The sequence below is a fragment of the Vombatus ursinus genome, unplaced genomic scaffold, assembly GCF_900497805.2.
Source record: "Vombatus ursinus unplaced genomic scaffold, bare-nosed wombat genome assembly UNPS02001287.1, whole genome shotgun sequence".
NCBI classification, from domain to species: Eukaryota; Metazoa; Chordata; class Mammalia; order Diprotodontia; family Vombatidae; genus Vombatus; species Vombatus ursinus.
The window spans coordinates 8598799-8617891 of NW_020941065.1; the positions used below are offsets into that span (position 1 = coordinate 8598799).

The following is a 19093-nucleotide window of genomic DNA, read 5'->3' on the forward strand; positions in this document are numbered from 1 at the left end:
GGAGCTATTTTGTCCAACTATATGCCAGTAAAACTGACAATGTAAATGAAATGGATGAATATGAATATAAATTTGCCAGGTTAACAGAAGAGGAAATAGAATACTTAACCCTATCTTAGAAAAAGAAATTGAATAAGCCATAAATGAGCTCCTGAAGAAAAAAAAACTCTAGAACCAGATATATTTATAAGCAAATTCTACCAAGCACTTAAAGAACAATTAATTCCAATACTATATAAACTGAAAGAATATGTAAAAAAGGAGTCCTATCAAATTCCTTGTATGACTCGAGTATAGTTTTGATACCTAAACCAAGGAGAGCCAAAACAGAGAAAGAAAACTATAAGATCAATTTCCCTAAGGAATATTGATGTAAAATTTTTAAATAAAATACTAGTAAGGAGATTACAACAATGTATCACAAAGATCTTATAATATGACTAGTCTGGATTTATGCCAGAAATTCAGGGCTGGTTTAATATTAAGAAAACTCTTCATTACTGACAATATCAGTAACAAAAAAGAACAAAAAAACCACGAATATTTCAATAGATGCGGGAAAAGTTTTTGACAAAATACAACACTCATTCCTGTTGAAAATACTACAAAGTATAAATGATAACTAGTATATATCTAAAATCAAAAGCAAGCATTATCTGTAACAGGGATAAACCAGAAATCTTTCCAACAAAATCAGGGGAGAAGTATGGATGTCCATTATCGCCATTACTATTTAACATTGTACTAGAAATGCTATAGTAATAAGACAAGAAAAAGAAATTAAAGGAATAAGTGCAAATAATGAGGAAACAGAACTATCCCTTTTTGCAGATGAAATGATGGTATATTTACAGAGCTCTAGAGAGTCAACTAAAAAACTAGTTGAAACAATAAACAACTTCAGTAAAATTATGGCAGATACAAATAAACCCATACAAATCATCAGCATGTCTGAATTTTACCAACAAAATCCAGCATGAAGAGAGAGAGAGAGAGAAATTCCATGTAAAATAACTGCAGACAATATAAAATACTTGGAAGTCTACCTGCCACAACCCACAATTACAAAACACTTTTTCACATAAAGACAGATCTAAATAACTTATGAAATACTCATTGCTCATGAGGAGACCAAGCCAATATAATAAAAATGACAATCCTTCCTAAATTCATTTACCTATTTTGTGCCATACCAATCAAACTACCAAAGAATTACTTCATAAAGCTAGAAAAAAATAATTGCAAATTCATCTGGAAGAATAAAAAAAGGTCAAGAATATCAAGGAAATCAATGGGAAAAAAATGAGACCTGGAAATACCAGATCTCAGACTATACTATAAAGCTATAATCATCAAAACATTTTGGTCCTGGTTAAGAAAAAGAATGGTTTATCAATGAAACAGATAAGGTACACAATATACAGAAGCAAATGAGTACAGTAACAGTGTTTGATAAACCCAAAGGCCCAAGCTTTTGTGGCAAGAACTTACTATATGACAGAACTAATGGGAAAACTGGAAAGTAGATTGGCAGAAACTTAGGTGTAGACCAGTATCTGATACTGAATACCAAGATAAGCTCAAAATGGGTACATGATTTAGACATAAAGGGTGATATCATAAGCAAATTACAAGAACATGGAATAAATTACCTGTCAGAACTATAGACAGGGGAAGAGTTCATGACCAAACAGATGATAGAGAGGTTCACAGGAGGTAAAATGGATAATTTTGATTACATAAAATTAAAAAGCTTTTGCACAAATTAAAACAACGTAGGCAAAATTAGAAGAAAAGTAGGAGCTGGGCAAAAAATTTTGGCAGCAAGTTTTTTGGATGGTCTCATTTCTCAAAGATACAGGGAATCAAGCCAAAGTTACAAGAATAAGAGTCATCCCCCTATTGATAAATGGTCAAGGGATATGAACAAGCAGCTTTCAGAAGAAGAAATCAAAGCTTGTATCAATTACCACATGAAAAAGTAACTAAATCACTACTGATAAGAGAAATGCAAATTAAAACAATACTGAGGTAGCAGCATGACAGAAAAGGAAAATGACAGGTCTGAAGGGATATGTAAAAATAGGGACACTATGCACTGTTGGTGGAGTTGTGAACTTGATCAGCCATTCTGGAGAGCAACTTGAGCTATGCCCAAATGGCTATAAAACTGTGTATACCCTTTGACCCAACAATACCACTACTAGGTTTACATCCCAAAGAGATGCAAGAAAACAGAAAAAGGACCTGTGTGCACAAAGAGATTTACAGCAGCTCTTTTTGTGGTGGCAAAGAATTGGAAATTAAAGGGTTATCCATCCATTAGTGAATGCTCAACACGTTGTGGTATATGATTGTGATGGAATAGCACTGTGCTATAAGACATGACAAGCAGGATGGTTTTAGAAAAATCTGGGAAGTCTTATATGAACTGATGCAAAGTGAAGTAAGTAGAACCAAGAGAACACTGTACCCAGTAACTGCAATATTTTAATGATGATCAACTGTGAAAGATTTAGCTACTCTGATCAATACAATGATCCACAAAATTCCAAAGGACTCATGATGAAAAGTGCTATCAACCTCCAGATAAAGACCTGATGGACTTAAGAATGTAAATTCAAGCATACTTTCTTTTTCTTGTCCTTTTTTTCCCCTTTTTTTAAGAACACAGCTAATGCAGAAATATTATGCATGACTTCATATGTATAATGGGTATTATATTTCTCACCTTCTCAATGAACAGAAGGAGAAAATTTGGAACTGAAAATAAGATAAAATTTTTAAATGCTGATTGAATTCTAAAAAAAAGAAAAAGAAAAAAGAAATCACTTTAATAGCTGTGTGAAGAATATATCAGAGAGGAGACTAGATGAAAAGAGGCTATCACTATAATCAGAGGGCATGAACTAAGGTGGTGGTTCTATGGGTAAAAAGAAGAACATATAGGATGTTGTAGGGAAAAAAACTGTAAGATTGGACAACTAACTGAAAACATGGACTAAGTAAGAACAAGGTGTTGAGGGTGACCCTGCTGTTGCAGACCTAGGTGGTGAAGGATGGTGATGTCCTCAACAGAAACAGCAAAGTTTGGAAGAGGGAACGTTTGGTAGTAAAGAAGATAACCTGTTTTGGACATACTGGGTTTGAGATGTCTCTGTGATATCCAGTTTGAAAAGTTCACGAGGTAACTGACAGAGTTCAGTATACAGACCTAGGAGTAATAAGTCTAGAAGCAAGTAAGTCTCTGTGAGCTGATGAGGTCAATGAGAGAAAGAGAAGAACAGAGGGCTCAGGACAAAGCCTTGGGGAACACTTAGAGGGAGAGGTGGGATATGGACACGGAAGAACCTGCCAAAATTTACGGTCAACTGACACAGGCTTCAAGTACCAAGGGTCACTTCCAGGTCACAATGAGACATCACAGTAAGGATTTGTAGAATATTTTAAATATTCGCTAGCATTTTATCTTTATCTTTTTTTGTCATTAATTTTTAATTGGGCAAAATGAATTCTTTTTTTCCTCCTGGACAGGAAGAAAAATCTAAAGTCCTTAAACTAATAATCAAATTACTCCTCACTGGTGTGAGGCTCTCTAAAAAAAGGTTCCTTCCCCTTCTTACTGAAACAAGGAATGACCGACAGGATCCAAGCAGAGCTCTCCTTCATTTTCAATGGAAATTTCTGAAGGAATCCATAAGATCCGGTGCTATACAGAAGAGAGGAAGTATCAGGCAAGGGGACTTCTGAAAGGGAAGTATTAGCCTCTTTATCAATATGATGTTCTTCTGCACTTTACCTACTTTGGCTTCTTCCTTCTGTTTAAAGGCCATGCTAATCATTAGGCTGAAAGCACCAAAACAAGGACTGCAGAGAAAATGCGTGCTGACAGCTGTGGCTGAAACACCATTTCTACAATAAATCACCAGGACGCTTCTTAGGTACCCCAACAGACTACAAACAAATGATTTATTGTTACAAACAATTTTGATGCTACATTTACACCAAATAAGATCCCTTTTTCCCCAAAGCAATTTAGCTGCTTTACTGAGAGTTATCTTTGTTACAATAAAGAGCTTTGAAATGCTTCTGTTTCTCTTTGTACAGCTTGAAAACTACAGGACCTGCCCCTCGCAGGCCAGGGTACCTGGAGGGGCCATAGGCCAGCCAACAAAACCCTCCTCAGTTTGGACCTAGAGTCAGGAAAACCTGCATTCAAATCTAGCCTTAAACACTTAATTAGCTGTGTGACCTTGAGGGAGTTGTTTCACTTCTGCCTACCTCAGTTTCTTCATCTGTAAAATAATGAAGATAACAACAGTACTTGCCTCTCAGGGCTGTTGTGAGGATTAAATGAGGTAATGTTTATAAAGTGCTTTGCAAACCTTCAAGCATTCTCTAAGTGCAGTTATGTTTTATTTATTTTGATGAGCTTTCCAGACTGTGATTCAGTAAGAGTCATTAGAGCCCCTTGATCTTGTTTCTTTTATGTCCCGTATTAAATGTGCCACCTTCATGGATACCCAAGCACTTGGGCTTAAAAGGCCACCAGGGCACCAGAACGTCTCGATGGCCTGCAAAACGTTCACTATGTCTCTCATATTTAGCGTGAAAGCAACAGGAACGTAACCGTTGCCAACATCAGTAGCTTCAAATGCAATCTAGTAAGCACACAACCGAAAGGCCTCGGCATAAGGAATAAAGGGCTGGCCTCGGAGGCCTGATTCATCCTGGGAATCTAACTCTTGGCTAGTCACTTAACTGCTCCGTGCTCAAGGTGATGAAGACAGAAGCTGCAGAAGGTGCTATTCTTCATTGGGTGAAGATGTCTCTACACCAAGAGACCCTCACACCACTGAAATCACATGTCCAAATCCCTCAGCTAACACAGCACCGCAGCACGGTGGTTATCATCAAAGTCCCTTTTTGCTGTGAACCTTCCTTCTGTCCTTCTTTCTTTCCCTTCTTCTTCCTAACCCTATTCTCCACTCTCACTCTAATGTCCACACCCTCCATCCCAAACCACACCTCTGCTCCACAGAGGTCCACACCACACCCCATCCTCCTCTGCCTTGGAGATGGCCTGCCTTCTGGCCAGGCTCCATGCTGGCACCTTCACCTCTATGATAACTCTCCCAATTCCCCCTCCTCTCCTCTGTTCGTTTCACTGCCAATCTCGTATTGCCTTCAAAGAGGATCACAGGTCTAGCGCTCAAAGGGCACTATCCCATCATTTTGCAGACGAGAAAGCCCCTTGACTGAGGTCACACAACTGGTAAGCATGGAAGGTGGAATTTGAACCCAGGTCCCCTAGATCCAGGGCCAGAGCTCTTTCCACTAACCCATGCTGCTCCTCATAGACCCTTGTGTGGGTCCTTGTTGTGTGTCCAAGTAAAACGGCGCTACTGCCTCGTTTTTGTCATAACCAGAGCACCTCCCCACAGCAAGCACTTAGGAAATGTCTGCTGAACTGAATTAAATCTCTGTTCACCTACCTTCCTACCATGAGCCAGAATGTATGTGTGTCACTGAATCTCAGGGGTGGGACTGGGAGTCACTGGGAGGCCCGGGTTTAAGAACTGGCTTAGGCATTTGCCAACCACATGATCAATGTCAGGTCTCTGAATTGCTACCTTAATCCCCTATATGATGAAGGGAATATCTTGGCTGATTCAAGATGCTGCAGAGCCTTGATGTTCATCATTCCATACATCCTTTGTTATCTAATCCTACACATAAAAAAGGCAGCGAATAGGGCTAAATGCATCCTGCAGTTTCATCTCAACCCAGAGAGACAGCAGAAATGTGTTCTGGGAATAAATCCTGAATTATTGGATTTTTTTTCCTACCGTCTGCTTCCTTTTCCAGAAAATTAGGCCATCGCCCCAAAATATGAGAATTGTTGGTACAAAATTCAAAGGCTTTAGAGTATTAGTAATCTATATAATTTTTCTAGTTGTAATAGAATTCTAGCCTAAATCCTGACTTGGATCCCACCAAATGTTAAAGGCTTAGGGGAAGGCTTCAAGTGTGGGCATAGAGCCTCTATAGACAACTTACAAAAGTGTGCAGACAAGAATCAGAGAGGATAAGAATATATGAATAAGGTGTACTTTCCTCTGTCAGGCATGCCTATGTGGATGAAATCCAGGCTTCACTGAGGTATTAAGAAAATTTTTCCTTAAACTGCTCTAGGAACATAATTTCATTCAGATTCAACGTCAGGCTGAGTCCATGCTCATTTGCATGGCTGTCCTATTGGCCTAAAAAACTTCATAAACTTCAGAGAATATGTAATTTGGCTACTGTTTCTTCATTTGACAAGAGAATCCTGTCCAAGATCTATCTCGTTTTCATCATGAACATTTTTTGTGATACCAAAATGGCAGCTGTTCCAAATTTTGCCTTCAATCAATGAACTTCTAACAGACTTGATGAATTAACGCAACTCACTCTCACGTCCCTATGGACCACCTTACCCTTCCCAAGGGACATCCTAGACTAAGAAGTACTTGCCTCTTCCAGAAGCCTCTGTTTGAGCTCTCGCTCTGTTTCCAGTTTCTGTTGTAAACTTCGGGCATTCATTTCTAGCATGGCGTGCTTCTTCTCCAGGTCATTGAGCTAGACATCAGGAAGAATGAGACGGAGGACTACAGGTGAGAGGCAAACAACTATCACATACTTACAATCTTTAACACAAACAAGGGAGAGGGTCAAGAGCTGTGATTGCTACCAAAGCCAGAGGGCCCTTTTCGGCAACTTAGAGAATCTTTGAGAGTTGCCTGAGGGAAGGATAGGTTGAGTGATTTGCCCAAGGTCAGAGAGCTTGTGCTGGAGACCCAACATGATTCAGGACACAGACCAGCTCTCAGAGATCCACCATGCTACAATGCCTCATAAAGGTTAGAAAAGACACTTTTTTAAAAAAAGAAAAAAGATCCCAAATTCAATATCAATGACAAGTCTACTAAATCTCTACAGACAGCAGAAGAAAGGAACCTGCGGTGGGAGTCAGGAGACCTGGATTGAAGTCTTGACCCCAACACTTAACAGCATATGACTACAAACAGATCCCATAACTTTTTTGAGCTCCAACTTTTTTTTAATCTGTAAATGATTATTTATCATGAGATAAATGCCTTCTAAACGTTAAAGCCTGCTGAAATGTAAGCTAGTACTTTAAATCTCCTCTCTGTAACAGAACATTAAGCCAGCATGGCCTAATGGATGTTTTGGATCAAGGAAGACCTGGGCTCAGAGCCTGCCTCTACCATTACTGACTGTGTGACTCTCAGCGAGGCACTTCATCTCCATGGGCCTTAAGCAGCCCCTAATTAGACTCCATCTACTGAATCACAGACAAGGTGTAGGCTGTGGTGGTGGAGGAAGATCCCACACCAGAAGTCTTCCATCCTGCCAGACTCACAGAGCCTTTGTACAGTGACAGATGAATAACTTCTCTAAAGCAAAGGGACAGAGGAAATCCTGTTTCTACAGCACCAAGACCTAAGAGATAGCTGTTCTTTGGTCAAATTAAAAGCACTTTAAGGACTGGGCCCAGGAAAGGGCAAACAAGTTGTTAAAGTATTCCTCAAAATTAGCCATAAAGGGGTTAAAGTTGTCAGTCCGCTCTGTGTAGTATATCAAGAAAAGCGGTAAGACTCAATAAAGCTCAAGGCTCCATGGTGAAAGAAAGCCACACCAGGGCAATTTGAGGCTGGAAATCCGAAGCATCTCCCCGCCCTCTTGTATCCAATTTCTCCCAAGCTTCAGATTCTCCTCCTGCTTCCTCCCACCACCCCACGTCCCTGTGAGATGCCCTCAAGCCTGGACTCTCCACCTCTCCTCCCTTTTGGCTCCTCTTACCCAGTTCTCAGCCCCAATGGCCAGCTTCAGGCCTTCTCACACCACTGAAACCATTCCCGATTGCTAAATCTAAGGACCTTTCTCAATCTTCCTGACCTCTCTTCACCAGACAACACTATTCTTCTCTGGGTTTTCAGGGTACTGTTCTTTCTTGGGTCATCTCCCACCTAGCTGACCTCTCCTCAGTATCCCACGGGTGAACCCCAAGGCCCTCTTCTGGGCCTTCTTTGCTTTTCTCTCTGGAAGACTTCATCAGGAATGGGTTCAATTATCATCTCTAAGGACAGCATAACTGGTAATTAATTCCCAGAGCTATATATTCAGTCCTCGACTCCCTCCTGAGCTTACTGTCCACGTCATCAATTTCCTATGGAAAATTTCAAGACGGATATATACTGGCATCCCAAACGCAATACCTGCAAAACAGAACTCATCATCTTTCCCACCCAGAGCCATCACTGTTCTGAACTTCCTGACTTTTCTCTGAAGAGGCATCACTCTTCTAGTATCCCAGGTTCACAATCTCCATGTCATCTCCATCTCATTCTCCCTCCAACCAAATATCCAGTAAGTTGCCAAGTCCGATAGATTCTACTTCCATAATTCTCATAGCCGCCCCCCAGGCTCTACCTATATGGCTATCATGCTTATTTTCAGGCTGCTATCACATCATTCCTGGACTACTGGAATAACCTCCTAATTGGTCTCCCCCTCCAGTCCATGCTCCCCACAGCTACCAAAGCAATACTCCTAGAACATCCATGTGACCACGTCAATTTCCCCTCAGAGAGCCCCAGCATCTGTGAGTCCTCTACAGGAATCAAATACAAACTCTTTGGTTCAGTCTGGCTCCAACCCTATCTCAGAGAAGCAGCTGAACCAGCAACCTGAGAGCAATGCAGGAATTAACAAACACAGCTTTGTTAGAGATGAGGAGCTAAGGAGGGCAAGTATTATGACACCTATTTTGCAGACAAAAAAGTGAAACTTTGAAGTTCTCTGCTCTATTCAAAGTCACAAAGTTGCTAAGGGCTGGGGCCCCAGTTAAACCCAGGCCTGCCGGCTCCCAGGGCAGGATTCTCTCTACTCCAGCCTGTGATCTCTCTACCAAGCCATCTCTCCAGCCTTTTCACACAAAAGCCAGTTTTGTGACGCCACAGTCTGGCCAAACCACCAGATTTGCTTTTCCTCACATGTGACATTCCATATGTCTGTCTCCCTCTCACGTCTCTGCCCAGGCTGTCTCCCATACCTGGAAAGCCCCCCTCCCTCCTCACCTCCACCTCTTAGAACGCTTAGCATCCTTCAGAGCTTACCCTTTTCCTTAGATTCCTCATCTAAAGAGTTAATCAAAAAATTCCATCAACACATTTTCATTCAATTAATCCGATTTACCTCCTAGGACTATTAATGAACAATAAAAAAGGTTCACAACACTCTGCAAACATTACCAATGAGAATTCCCCACGAAGCACAGCATGGCAGGAGAGCCCAGGCTGAGCGGGCAGCAGCTCAGGGTTCTAAGTGTGGCTCTGTCACCAACCAGCACTGGGCAAGTTCCTTCCCCTCTCTGGGTATCATCCTCCGAAAATGAAAAGTTGGACATGAAGATGTCTGAGAGTCATTCTAGGCCCAAGTCTATTCATCCACCACATCAGTGAACCAAGGCCAAAGGGCTTACTAGCAGCATCAGTGCTTTGATGTCAGAAGTGACAATCAGCCAAAGGAAGCAGAAGGAAGGAACACAAGGGCATGTCAAGGGTATTGTTGTTTAGTCGTTGTTTTTAGTTGTGTCCAATTATCCGTGTACCATTTTGGAGTTTCCTTGGCAAAGATACTGGAGTGGTTTGCCATTTCCTTCTCCAGATCATTTTACAGATGAGGAAATCGAGACAAACAGGGTGAAGTGACCTGTCCAGGGTCACACAGCTAGGAAGTGTCTGAGGCCATATTTGAACTCAGGTCTTCCTGACTCCAGGCCCAGCAATCTATCCACTGCACCATGTAGCTGCCCCCCATGTCAAGGGTACTAACTCCCCAAACTGTTTCAGGAATCTTGAGTGCAGAAAAAAATTAGCTTGTATCTCCAGATACAATATGGAGGCTTCACTGGCCCAACATAACTCTGTCCCTGATAACTCCTTTGAGGATCAATGTCACTAATTAGAACCAGGCTGTTCTATCATAGTAGAAAGAGCACTGAATTCCGAGTCAAAAAGAATAGGTCAAGTTCTGGAATTATCATTTAGTTAACTGACCTTGAGCAAATCACAACCCCTCTGACCTTTAGTTCCCTTACTAGTTATGAAGAAAGTGCTTAGTAAACTGTAAAACACTATATGGAGTTGAGGTTTTCATGATGGTAAAATTGTGTTGGGTTAGCTTTGGCCCTTTTCTTTCTTTAAAAAAAAAATTTAAGAGACTAAGTCTCCTGATGTCACCCAAATTGGACAAGTAGAGGCCCCTGATGAGCCAATCCCAGCCGCTCTAACAGGCAGGGAAGCTCTGACTTGAGCTACTCCCAATCTAAGTTGTTTAGCCCCTCCTTAAAGCAACCCAGTGCCCCCCCCCACCCTTGGGGGCTCACCACGTTGATGCCAAACTTAGTGTGGCTGCCTGACTGGCCCATCCCTATGCAGATCCCTAGAGCAGCCTCTGGATGAGAGGAGATTCTGGTGGGCACCAACATGCCCAGGGCTTTGAAGGTACTGCCCACCAACTAGACTAACCTTATCCGAGAGGCTCTCAGCTTTCAGCTTCTGCTCCTTCAGGGCCTGCTGCAGAGCCAGGATCTCAGCCTTGTGTTCCTTCACAGCCAGCTCCACCACCTGACGAGACTCTGTGATACGCTGATCGGCTCTCACTCTATCCAAAAAATAAAGCAAACATGTCAGCATTCCCAGCCTTGCTTTGGGACAGAAGGAGAAAAGAAGTCACCTGAATCTTCTCTGAGAAGTAAGAAGGGCTGAATGAAGGGTAAAAGCACTGTGGATTTGCCCAGGTCCCTACAGCACCACCCCTGTGGCTTTGACTGCCCTGTGGTCTGCAGACTCCATCCTTTCCCTTAATGAGCCCTGGCTCTGACAGAAGGCCTGATGCCAGATGTCAATAGCTAGATGCAGATCCGTTGCAGGAAGTGGGCACGTTTGGACCAAGGATGAGAAGACGTGGGGGGTCCCAACATTTGAAGGGTTGTCTGGAGGAAGGACTGTATTTGGTCTGTTTGGCTCCAGGAGCAATGGGTTGGATGTCGGGGAACACTTCCTGTCAAAGGAAGCTGGGACCTGGAGGGCTCCTTTTCAGGGATGCAGCAGTGAGGATTATGCTCATGAAGGGCTGGACTACACTACACAGTCTGGGGTCCTTGCCAACTCTCAGATTCTGTGATTCTGTGATGTGTGACCTGGGTGTGAAACCTGTCGTCCAATCCCTGTATGACCCTGAGCCCGATACAGTCAGCCTCTCTGGGAGGGCGTGGACTGGATGAGCTCACGAGGTTTCTTCCCTCTCTAAAGCAAAGCGTGTGTAACTCCATCACCCACGTTTACTAGAGGACAGAACCCATTTTAGGCCTCAAGGAACAAAGAGGCTAACAAGCTCCCATTTCTAGACGTCTACCGACACAGGCTAGAGGCAAGCCCCCCCCAACTCAGTACTCTCTCCCTCCACAAATTACCTTGCATCTACTTCTCTGGGTTCGTATTGTGCACCCCGCCCCTGGCCCCACCCAGACAAAAACGCAAACCTTTTAAGGGGGCAGCGGGGATGACTTCTGATTTTTCCTTGACTCCCTAGCACAATAAAAGGCACACAGTAAGGGCCCGATAAATGCTTGTTACATTAAATTAAGTCAGTTCCCTCAGCAGAGACAGTTCAAGGTTGGAGGAGGCAGGAAGGTCTCCCTGTGGACACTGGGGAGCAGAACTGCGATTGTACAGATGACCATTTCCTCTATTTTAAGCTTCAACTGTGATAAATACACCCTATCAACACTATCATATCCTCTCACTGGACTCGAAGTAGAGGAGTCAATTAAATCAGTGTATATTTGTTGAATATACAGAGTGCCCACAGGACCCACAGAACAATATACGTATTGTTGGGAAAATAATTTCTTCTATCCAAAGGTTAGAGAGTTTTAAAAAAATTACAAGGAAGGGGCTAATTCCAGAAAGTTTGAATGACACTCTGACAGATATACTTTAAGCACCTAAATTTGCTACTAAAAGTAGAGTGGAAAAATAAGGAAATCAGAACGAAGCTTTCAAAACTCGTTCTCAAAATAACCCCCAACTTCAGAGAATCACAGGATTCGCGGTTTAGATGAGATGTCTGGGGCTTGTCCGACCCAACCTCTAAATTTAAAGATGAGGAATCTGAGAGCCTCCAGGGAAGCCAAGTGATGTCTCCAAGGTCACACAAGCACTAATGGTCAGAATGTGAATCCAGGCCTTCTGACGCCAAATCTAGTACTTTCTCGATCTACAGGGCACTACATGTACCATGTACTTATGTCTCCTGGTTATAGCTCTTTGTATGTGTTTCTGAAGTCCTTGCACTCAAATTGCCTACAAGAAACAAAAATCTGTAACAGAGCCAGACCCTAAAGGCTTCCAGAACTGGAGCTGATGCAGAGTCCACAGCAAGGCCTGGAGAAACTCTGATAAAAGGACGCTAAAGCGCAGAGGAACTCAAAATGGCAGATCACCTAGGCAGGCCCTCTGATCTGAGGAGGATAAAATAATGCATTTCTCTATCTGACACACCCCACTGAAAGTGTGAGCTTTTCCTTATTTAGCTCAGCTTGCTCATGGTTCCAATAAGCAGGGAATGCTCCTCAAGCCAGAAAGACCACACGTGGAGCCCCGAGCCTGGGTCTGCATTCTACATCCGCCCCTCACTCTTTGTGCGGACTTGGATATGTCCTGGCCCCTCTCTAGGCCTCAGTCTCCTCATTTGTAAAATGAGGGAGTTGGATCAGATGACATTAGGGCCCCTTCCACCTCTGGAGCTAGGATCCACATATGAGCTTGTAACTATAATTTACCATCACGAAATCTTAGAATTGTGTCACCTAGAGTAAAAGAGAATGACCAAGCAACAAAGAAAGATAAACAACAGTTCACACGCTTGCTACATGGAAACAATGACAAAACAAAAACAAGTGAAAATTTTTGCTAACAATTAGAATATTTTCCTGACTCCCAACGCCTTTCTATAGACTAGTTGTCCTGCCCTTTCCCTACAAAAAGTGATTTATGATCCTAGTTCATGTCTCATGATTTATATGATTTGCCATAGTGGGCATGGCATCCCCCCCATTTGGGATGTGTGAGGGCACCACAGCGTTAGCTCTCGCTCTGTCTCTTTCTCTCCTCTTTCTCTCTCTCTCTCTGGTTTTTCATATTGAAGGACACTTCCACAGAGAACTTCAATGACATTTTTCAAAAATAAAATCCTACCTGCTTTGCTTCTCAGTATCCAACATTCTCTGTAACTCTCGGACCCGACACTCAAACTGAGACTTCTCATCACCAAGAACACTCCGCCAGGCCTCCCACTGACGTTCCTTTTCCAGAAGTTCATCATTCAGGGCCTCTAAATCCATCACTTGCTCTTCCAGCATTGTACAAGTGGTTTTTAAGGCTTCCATTGTCTGAAAAGATGAGTGCAATTAAGTTTCTGACATCAAGTGAGAATTCTTTAAAATGCTACTTAATCATTTCTATTTCACAAATGTCCAAATTATGCATTATCAAAACTTTGTATCTTAGGTAGCATCCAGTGAAAATGTTCTATGCAAAAAGAAATACTTCATAAATGCTGTGGGCTATGATTTTTATGTTTCCTTCACTGCCAGTCAACTCAAGGGAAGCATATAAGGATTAACAATAAGCTGATGCATATGTAGCAGTTTAAAGTTTGCAAAAGGCCTTAAATATATTTCATCTGATCTTTACAAAACCTGAGAAGATGGTGCTGCTGATAGTATTATTTCTATTTTACAGATAAGAAAATGGAAGGCCAAAGAAGCCAGCAGAGCTAATAAATGACAAAGGCAGGATTCGCACCCAGGTCTCTCTGGATGCTCAGGTCAGCACTCTCTGCAGGACACCACCCTGCTTCACTTTTGTTCTCCTATGTGCCATAATTCCGTTTTTATACTAATCTGGGTTCAGGGGGATGAAACCAACAGTTAGAGTAAAGTGGTTCGATATTAGTATCCTGATGGAAGAGGAAACTACAACCACCTTTTCAAGAGATGCTAGGATTTTGTAATCCTTCAAAACTAAAATCTAACCAAACTATAAATATTTTAAAATTCTGAATCCTTGATAACAGATTGTGAGAAGTCTCCACTGGTGGGAAGACCTTCTAGCCAAGTGCCCTCAACGCTGATGACTTGGGACCCCCTCCTTCTCACGGCCTCTGGAAACGTTTACTTGTTTCTGGCTGGTGAGCTGCATCTCCCTCTCAGTGATTTCCCGGCGGAGATGGTCCACCTCACTGCGCAGCTGCACCAGCTCGTCCGTGGCGCCAGAAGCCTCATCCAGCTGCTTGGACAAGTAGAAGTTTTGGTTGTTCAGCTCTGCGTTGTCCTCAGTCAGCTGGTTCAGCTGCTCTTCCAAGTCTGTTATCACCTAAGAGGGTAAAGAATATGGGTTAGACATATCCCTGGATTTCAAACGAGAGTTTTCTTCGTAGAGCCACCAGGGCTTTAATGCAGCCGACACATAAGCCCCAGAAGCTAACCTGGGCACCAGCTCCCAAGCACAGCAGGGATGTGCCTCAGCAGCAGTCCCAGGGAATACATTTCAGGAGCCCCCCCAGATCCCAGCACAGGGCTGAGGGCATGAAGCTCCCTCTGCATCTGGCACATGGGCCCAAAACAAAGGAACTGGAAAAAGTGGCAGAGCAGAAAGAGGAATGAACTTAGAGCTGGACACCCGAGAGCCAACGTCCAATTCCAGCCCTTTCTAGTTTTCTAAGAGTTAGGACAGTTCATTTTTTACAGAGCCGCAGCTTCATCTCTTTCAAAAAGGATATAGAAACACTTCTACTACCCACAGCACAGGGCTGTTGTGAGGATCGAAGGGGAAAGTGCCACATAAAAGGCAGCTCTTATTATCAATCAAAGGTACAATGATTAAGCGTCTGCTATGAGCTGGGCACAGTGCCAGGTGCAGCCAAGACAAAAGTCAGAAATCAACCAAAACATTCTCTGCTCTCAAGGACCTTATATTCTATGAGGAAAAACACAGACGCACATTAAATACAAAGCAGAGGGCTGGGGTGGCGGGGTGAGATTAGCAGCTGGAGCAGGACGGTCCTCACTAGAAGTTACAATCAAGAAACAAGTAGAAACAATAACAATAACAGCTGGTCCTTTGCATGTGTTATCTGATTTGATCCTCATAATGACCCTGGGAGGTAGGTGCTATTATTATACCCATTTTACAAATGAAGAAACTGAGGCTGGGGGGAAAAAAAGGGTGAAGTGATGTGCCCAGGGTCACACAGCCAGTAAATGTCTGCGGCAATATTTGAACTCAAGTCTTCCTGGGTCCAAATCCAGCACTCTCTACACTTTATTATCTAATTGTCAGAGATGGGCCAAGAGGAAGTGCAACGCAGGCATGGAGAGAGTCTGTTGAAAGACACAGCTAAACAAGATTTATAAATTGCAAGAGGATTATATAAACGTAAAGTACTATTTTAATGGATGTGGTTCATGGAAGGAACAAGTGAGATATATGGATAATGTACTAAAAGGATGAGTTGTTGGGTTTGTTTTTTAAGGAAAAATAAAGACATAACGACACTACAGCTAGCTAAGAAAGCTGAAATTCAGTTGTGAACTGTTCTAACCATTCTGGAAAGCAATTTGGAACCATGCCCAGAGGGCAAACTAACTGTGCATACATACCCTCTGATCCAGCAACACCACTGTTAGGTCTGTATCCCAAAGAGATCAAAAAAAAGGGAAAAGGACCCACACGGACAAAAATATTTATAGCTGCTCTTTCTGTGGTGGCAAAGAATTGAAAATTGAGGGGATGCCCATCCATTGGGGAAAGGCTGAACAAGTTGTGGTATGTGAATGTAATGGAATACTATTGCGCTATAAGAAATGATGAGCAGGTGGACTTCAGAAAAACCTGGAAAGACTTGCATGGACTGATGCTGAGTGAAGTGAGCAGAACCAGGAGAACACTGTACACAGTAACAGCAACACTGTGTGATGATCAACTATGAATGACTTAGCTCTTCTCAGCAATACAATGATCCAAGACAATTTCCAAAGGACTCATGATATAAAATGCTGCCCATCTCTAAACAACTGATAGTCTGAATGCAAATCAAAGCATACTACTGTTTCTTCTTTCACAATATGACTAATATGGAAATGTTTTACGTGATTACACATATATAACAGATATCAAATTGCTTACCATTTTAGGGAGGGGGGAAGTGAAGGAGAAAATTTGGAACTCAAAAATTTTTTAAAATGTTAAAAATTTGTCTTTACATGTAATTGGGGGGAAAAATACTATATTTTAAAAAACTGAAATCTGAAGTACAGAAGGTACAGCCAAGATGGCAGAGTCACAGGAAGAAGTATAGCAAGCCCCCCGTCCTGACCCCTCACCCCCCACAAAATACTTCTCCAAACAGATCTAGAAAATGCACCAAACTAAATCATGATCAGGAAAACCAAGAAAAAAAAATCAAAGTGAGTCATTTCTTCAGCCCAGGTCAGCCTAGGGAACCAGATAGAAAGGTTTATGGACTCAATCTGGCTTGGAGCATTCCAGTGCCCAGACACTGTTCCCAAGAGGAAGTCTCAGACCCAAACCAGGGTACAACCTTGCACAGGGTACAGGAAGAGGTGCCAAATGGCAGCTTTGTCACCCTCTACCCAGGACTAGAGCACAGATCCAAGCTGGACTGAGGAAGGCACTTGTACCCAGAAGTTGAGTGGTCATAAGCTTAGAAGGAGGGAGTTCAGAAACAAGTTTCAGAAGTGTGGCTTTGATCCCTGGAACAGAGCAGGGTCTTAGTTTCAGCTTCTATCCCAATCTGAAGCCTGGAAAGGAGTAATGAGGGCAGGCATCCCAAAAGGACAGCTGCAGTTCTATCACTGAACTGTAGGGCTTTCCAGCTGGCTGATGAGTCCAGCAGTTATCTACTGCTGCCCAGACCCAGGTCAGAAACTTGCAAAGCTTAGACAGGGGGTCCAACAACCAGATCCTGCTCTTGATAGGACCACTGGAGAAGCAATGAAAGCTTTCAGGTCCTCAGCCTGTCCACAAGAAACCAAAATAACACAACACTCAATACCCCAAGGCACTAGCAACAGGACCAGCCTAGGCTTTCTCTCCAAGAGTACGCGGAGTCTATCCCTAACATAAAGTGAGAAGTCAAAAAGTAAGAGGTAAGAATGAGAAAATAAAAAAAGAAATAAAAAGTTATTGTGATGATAAGGATGCTTAAGACACAAACTCAGAAAAAGAGAATGACTCTAAGACACCTATAAGTGTCTTATATCAAAGGAAAAACACATCTTGGGCCACAGTTTAAAAAGAATTCCTGAAAGAGATGAAGCAACAGTTAAAAAATGTTTTTAATAAAATGTGAGCATCAGAGGCAAAAATGGGGGAAAAAAGGAAAACTACAAAAGAAAGAACTGAAAAGGGAATTAAGAGCTTGGCAAAAGAAGTCTGAAACTTGTCCAAGCAATAAACTCCCTGAAAACTAGAAATGACCAAATAGAAGCCAATTACTCCATGAAGCAACAAGAAATTTCAAACAAAGTCAAAACAATGAGGAAAAAAAAAAAGAAAAGAAAACATAAGTTAACTCAAAGCAAAAAACAACTGGTCTGGGAAACAGATCAAGGAGAAAAAAATTTAAGAATCACTGAACTAACTTAAAGCCATAACCAAAAAAGAAGGAAAAAGAGCCTTATATTAGATTTGAAGAAATCTTAAAAGAAAACCTTCCAGACCTCTTAGAACCAAAGGGCAAAGCATAAACAGAAAGAATCCACCAATTATCTCCTGAAAGAAACCCAAAAATCAAAACTCCCAGGAACATTATAGCAAAAACCCAGAACTTCCAGGTGACATTTTTTTTTTAAGTGAAAAAGCAGTCAGAAAGAAAGAATTCAAGTTCCAAGAAGCCACAGTCAGAATCACAGAAGATTTTGCAGCTACCACCATAAAGGAACAGACAGCTTGGAACATGACATCCCAGAAGACAAACAACCAACAGTCAAGAATATCTTACCAGAAAAACTGAGTATAATCCTTCAGAGGAGAAAATGGGTTTTAATCTTAGTACAGGGCCAAGAATTTAGCACAGTACCTGGCACAGTGCCTGAATTAATAAGTGCTGATTGATTGATTGATTAATGAAATAGAGAATTTCCAAGCATTCCTGATGAAAAGACCAGAGCTGCAAAGAAACTGTGCAGTTCAAACACAAGAGTTAAAAAAGGTAAATGTAAGCAAAAAATGACAAAGGATTACAAAAGGATAATTTACTCATATTCTAATAAGGGGAGATGATACCTGTGTCCCCTCTGAAACTTATCCCTATCAGGGATCAAGGAGGGGATGTCATAAGACAGAAGGCTTGGGGGCGGTTCTTGTCTTGATGATTTTAAAAGAAGAACAGAAAGAAAGAGGAACACAATGGAGAGCACAGGAGTGGGGAAGGGAGAAGAACATCAGCTGACACTTAAATTTCACTCTCATCTGAACTGGTTAAAGGAGAAAAGAACAGTTGGTTATACGTGGTTGGTTACAAAAATATATGTTACTCAATGGGAAAATAAGAAGGAAAATGAGAAGGGGGAATTAGAAGGATGATAGATTAAGGAAGGGATTAGTCCTAAGCAAAATAAATTCTAACTAAGCTTGTACAAAAAATATTAATAGTTCTTTTGAGGCGGCAAAGAATGGAAATCAGAGGGGTTGCCAGTCAAGGAGAAAATGAATGAATAAGGGCATATAAATGTATACTACTGTCCATAAGAAATGATGAAGGGGTGGATTCAGAGAAACCTGTCAAAGACTTACATAAACTGATACAGAGTGAAGTAAATAGAACCAGGAAAACAATTTAAACAACAACAACAATATTGTAAAGACAACTCTGAAAGACTTAGTAACTCTGATGAACATGAGGACAAACCATGATTCCAGAGCACTAGTGATAAAAC

The 19093-nt window shown here is 41.9% G+C and overlaps 1 protein-coding gene across 1 annotated transcript in view; it reads right to left on the minus strand.

Moving 5' to 3' along the window:
- CIT (citron rho-interacting serine/threonine kinase) overlaps positions 1-19093 on the minus strand; it is a 160696-nt gene that overhangs the window by 28342 nt on the left and 113261 nt on the right. The window contains exons 25-28 of the mRNA XM_027862269.1: positions 14310-14507; positions 13329-13522; positions 10596-10731; positions 6517-6621 (exon numbers count right to left, since the gene is read on the minus strand). Of these exons, the coding sequence (XP_027718070.1) occupies positions 6517-6621; positions 10596-10731; positions 13329-13522; positions 14310-14507 (633 nt within the window). The remainder of the gene's footprint in view (positions 1-6516; positions 6622-10595; positions 10732-13328; positions 13523-14309; positions 14508-19093) is intronic.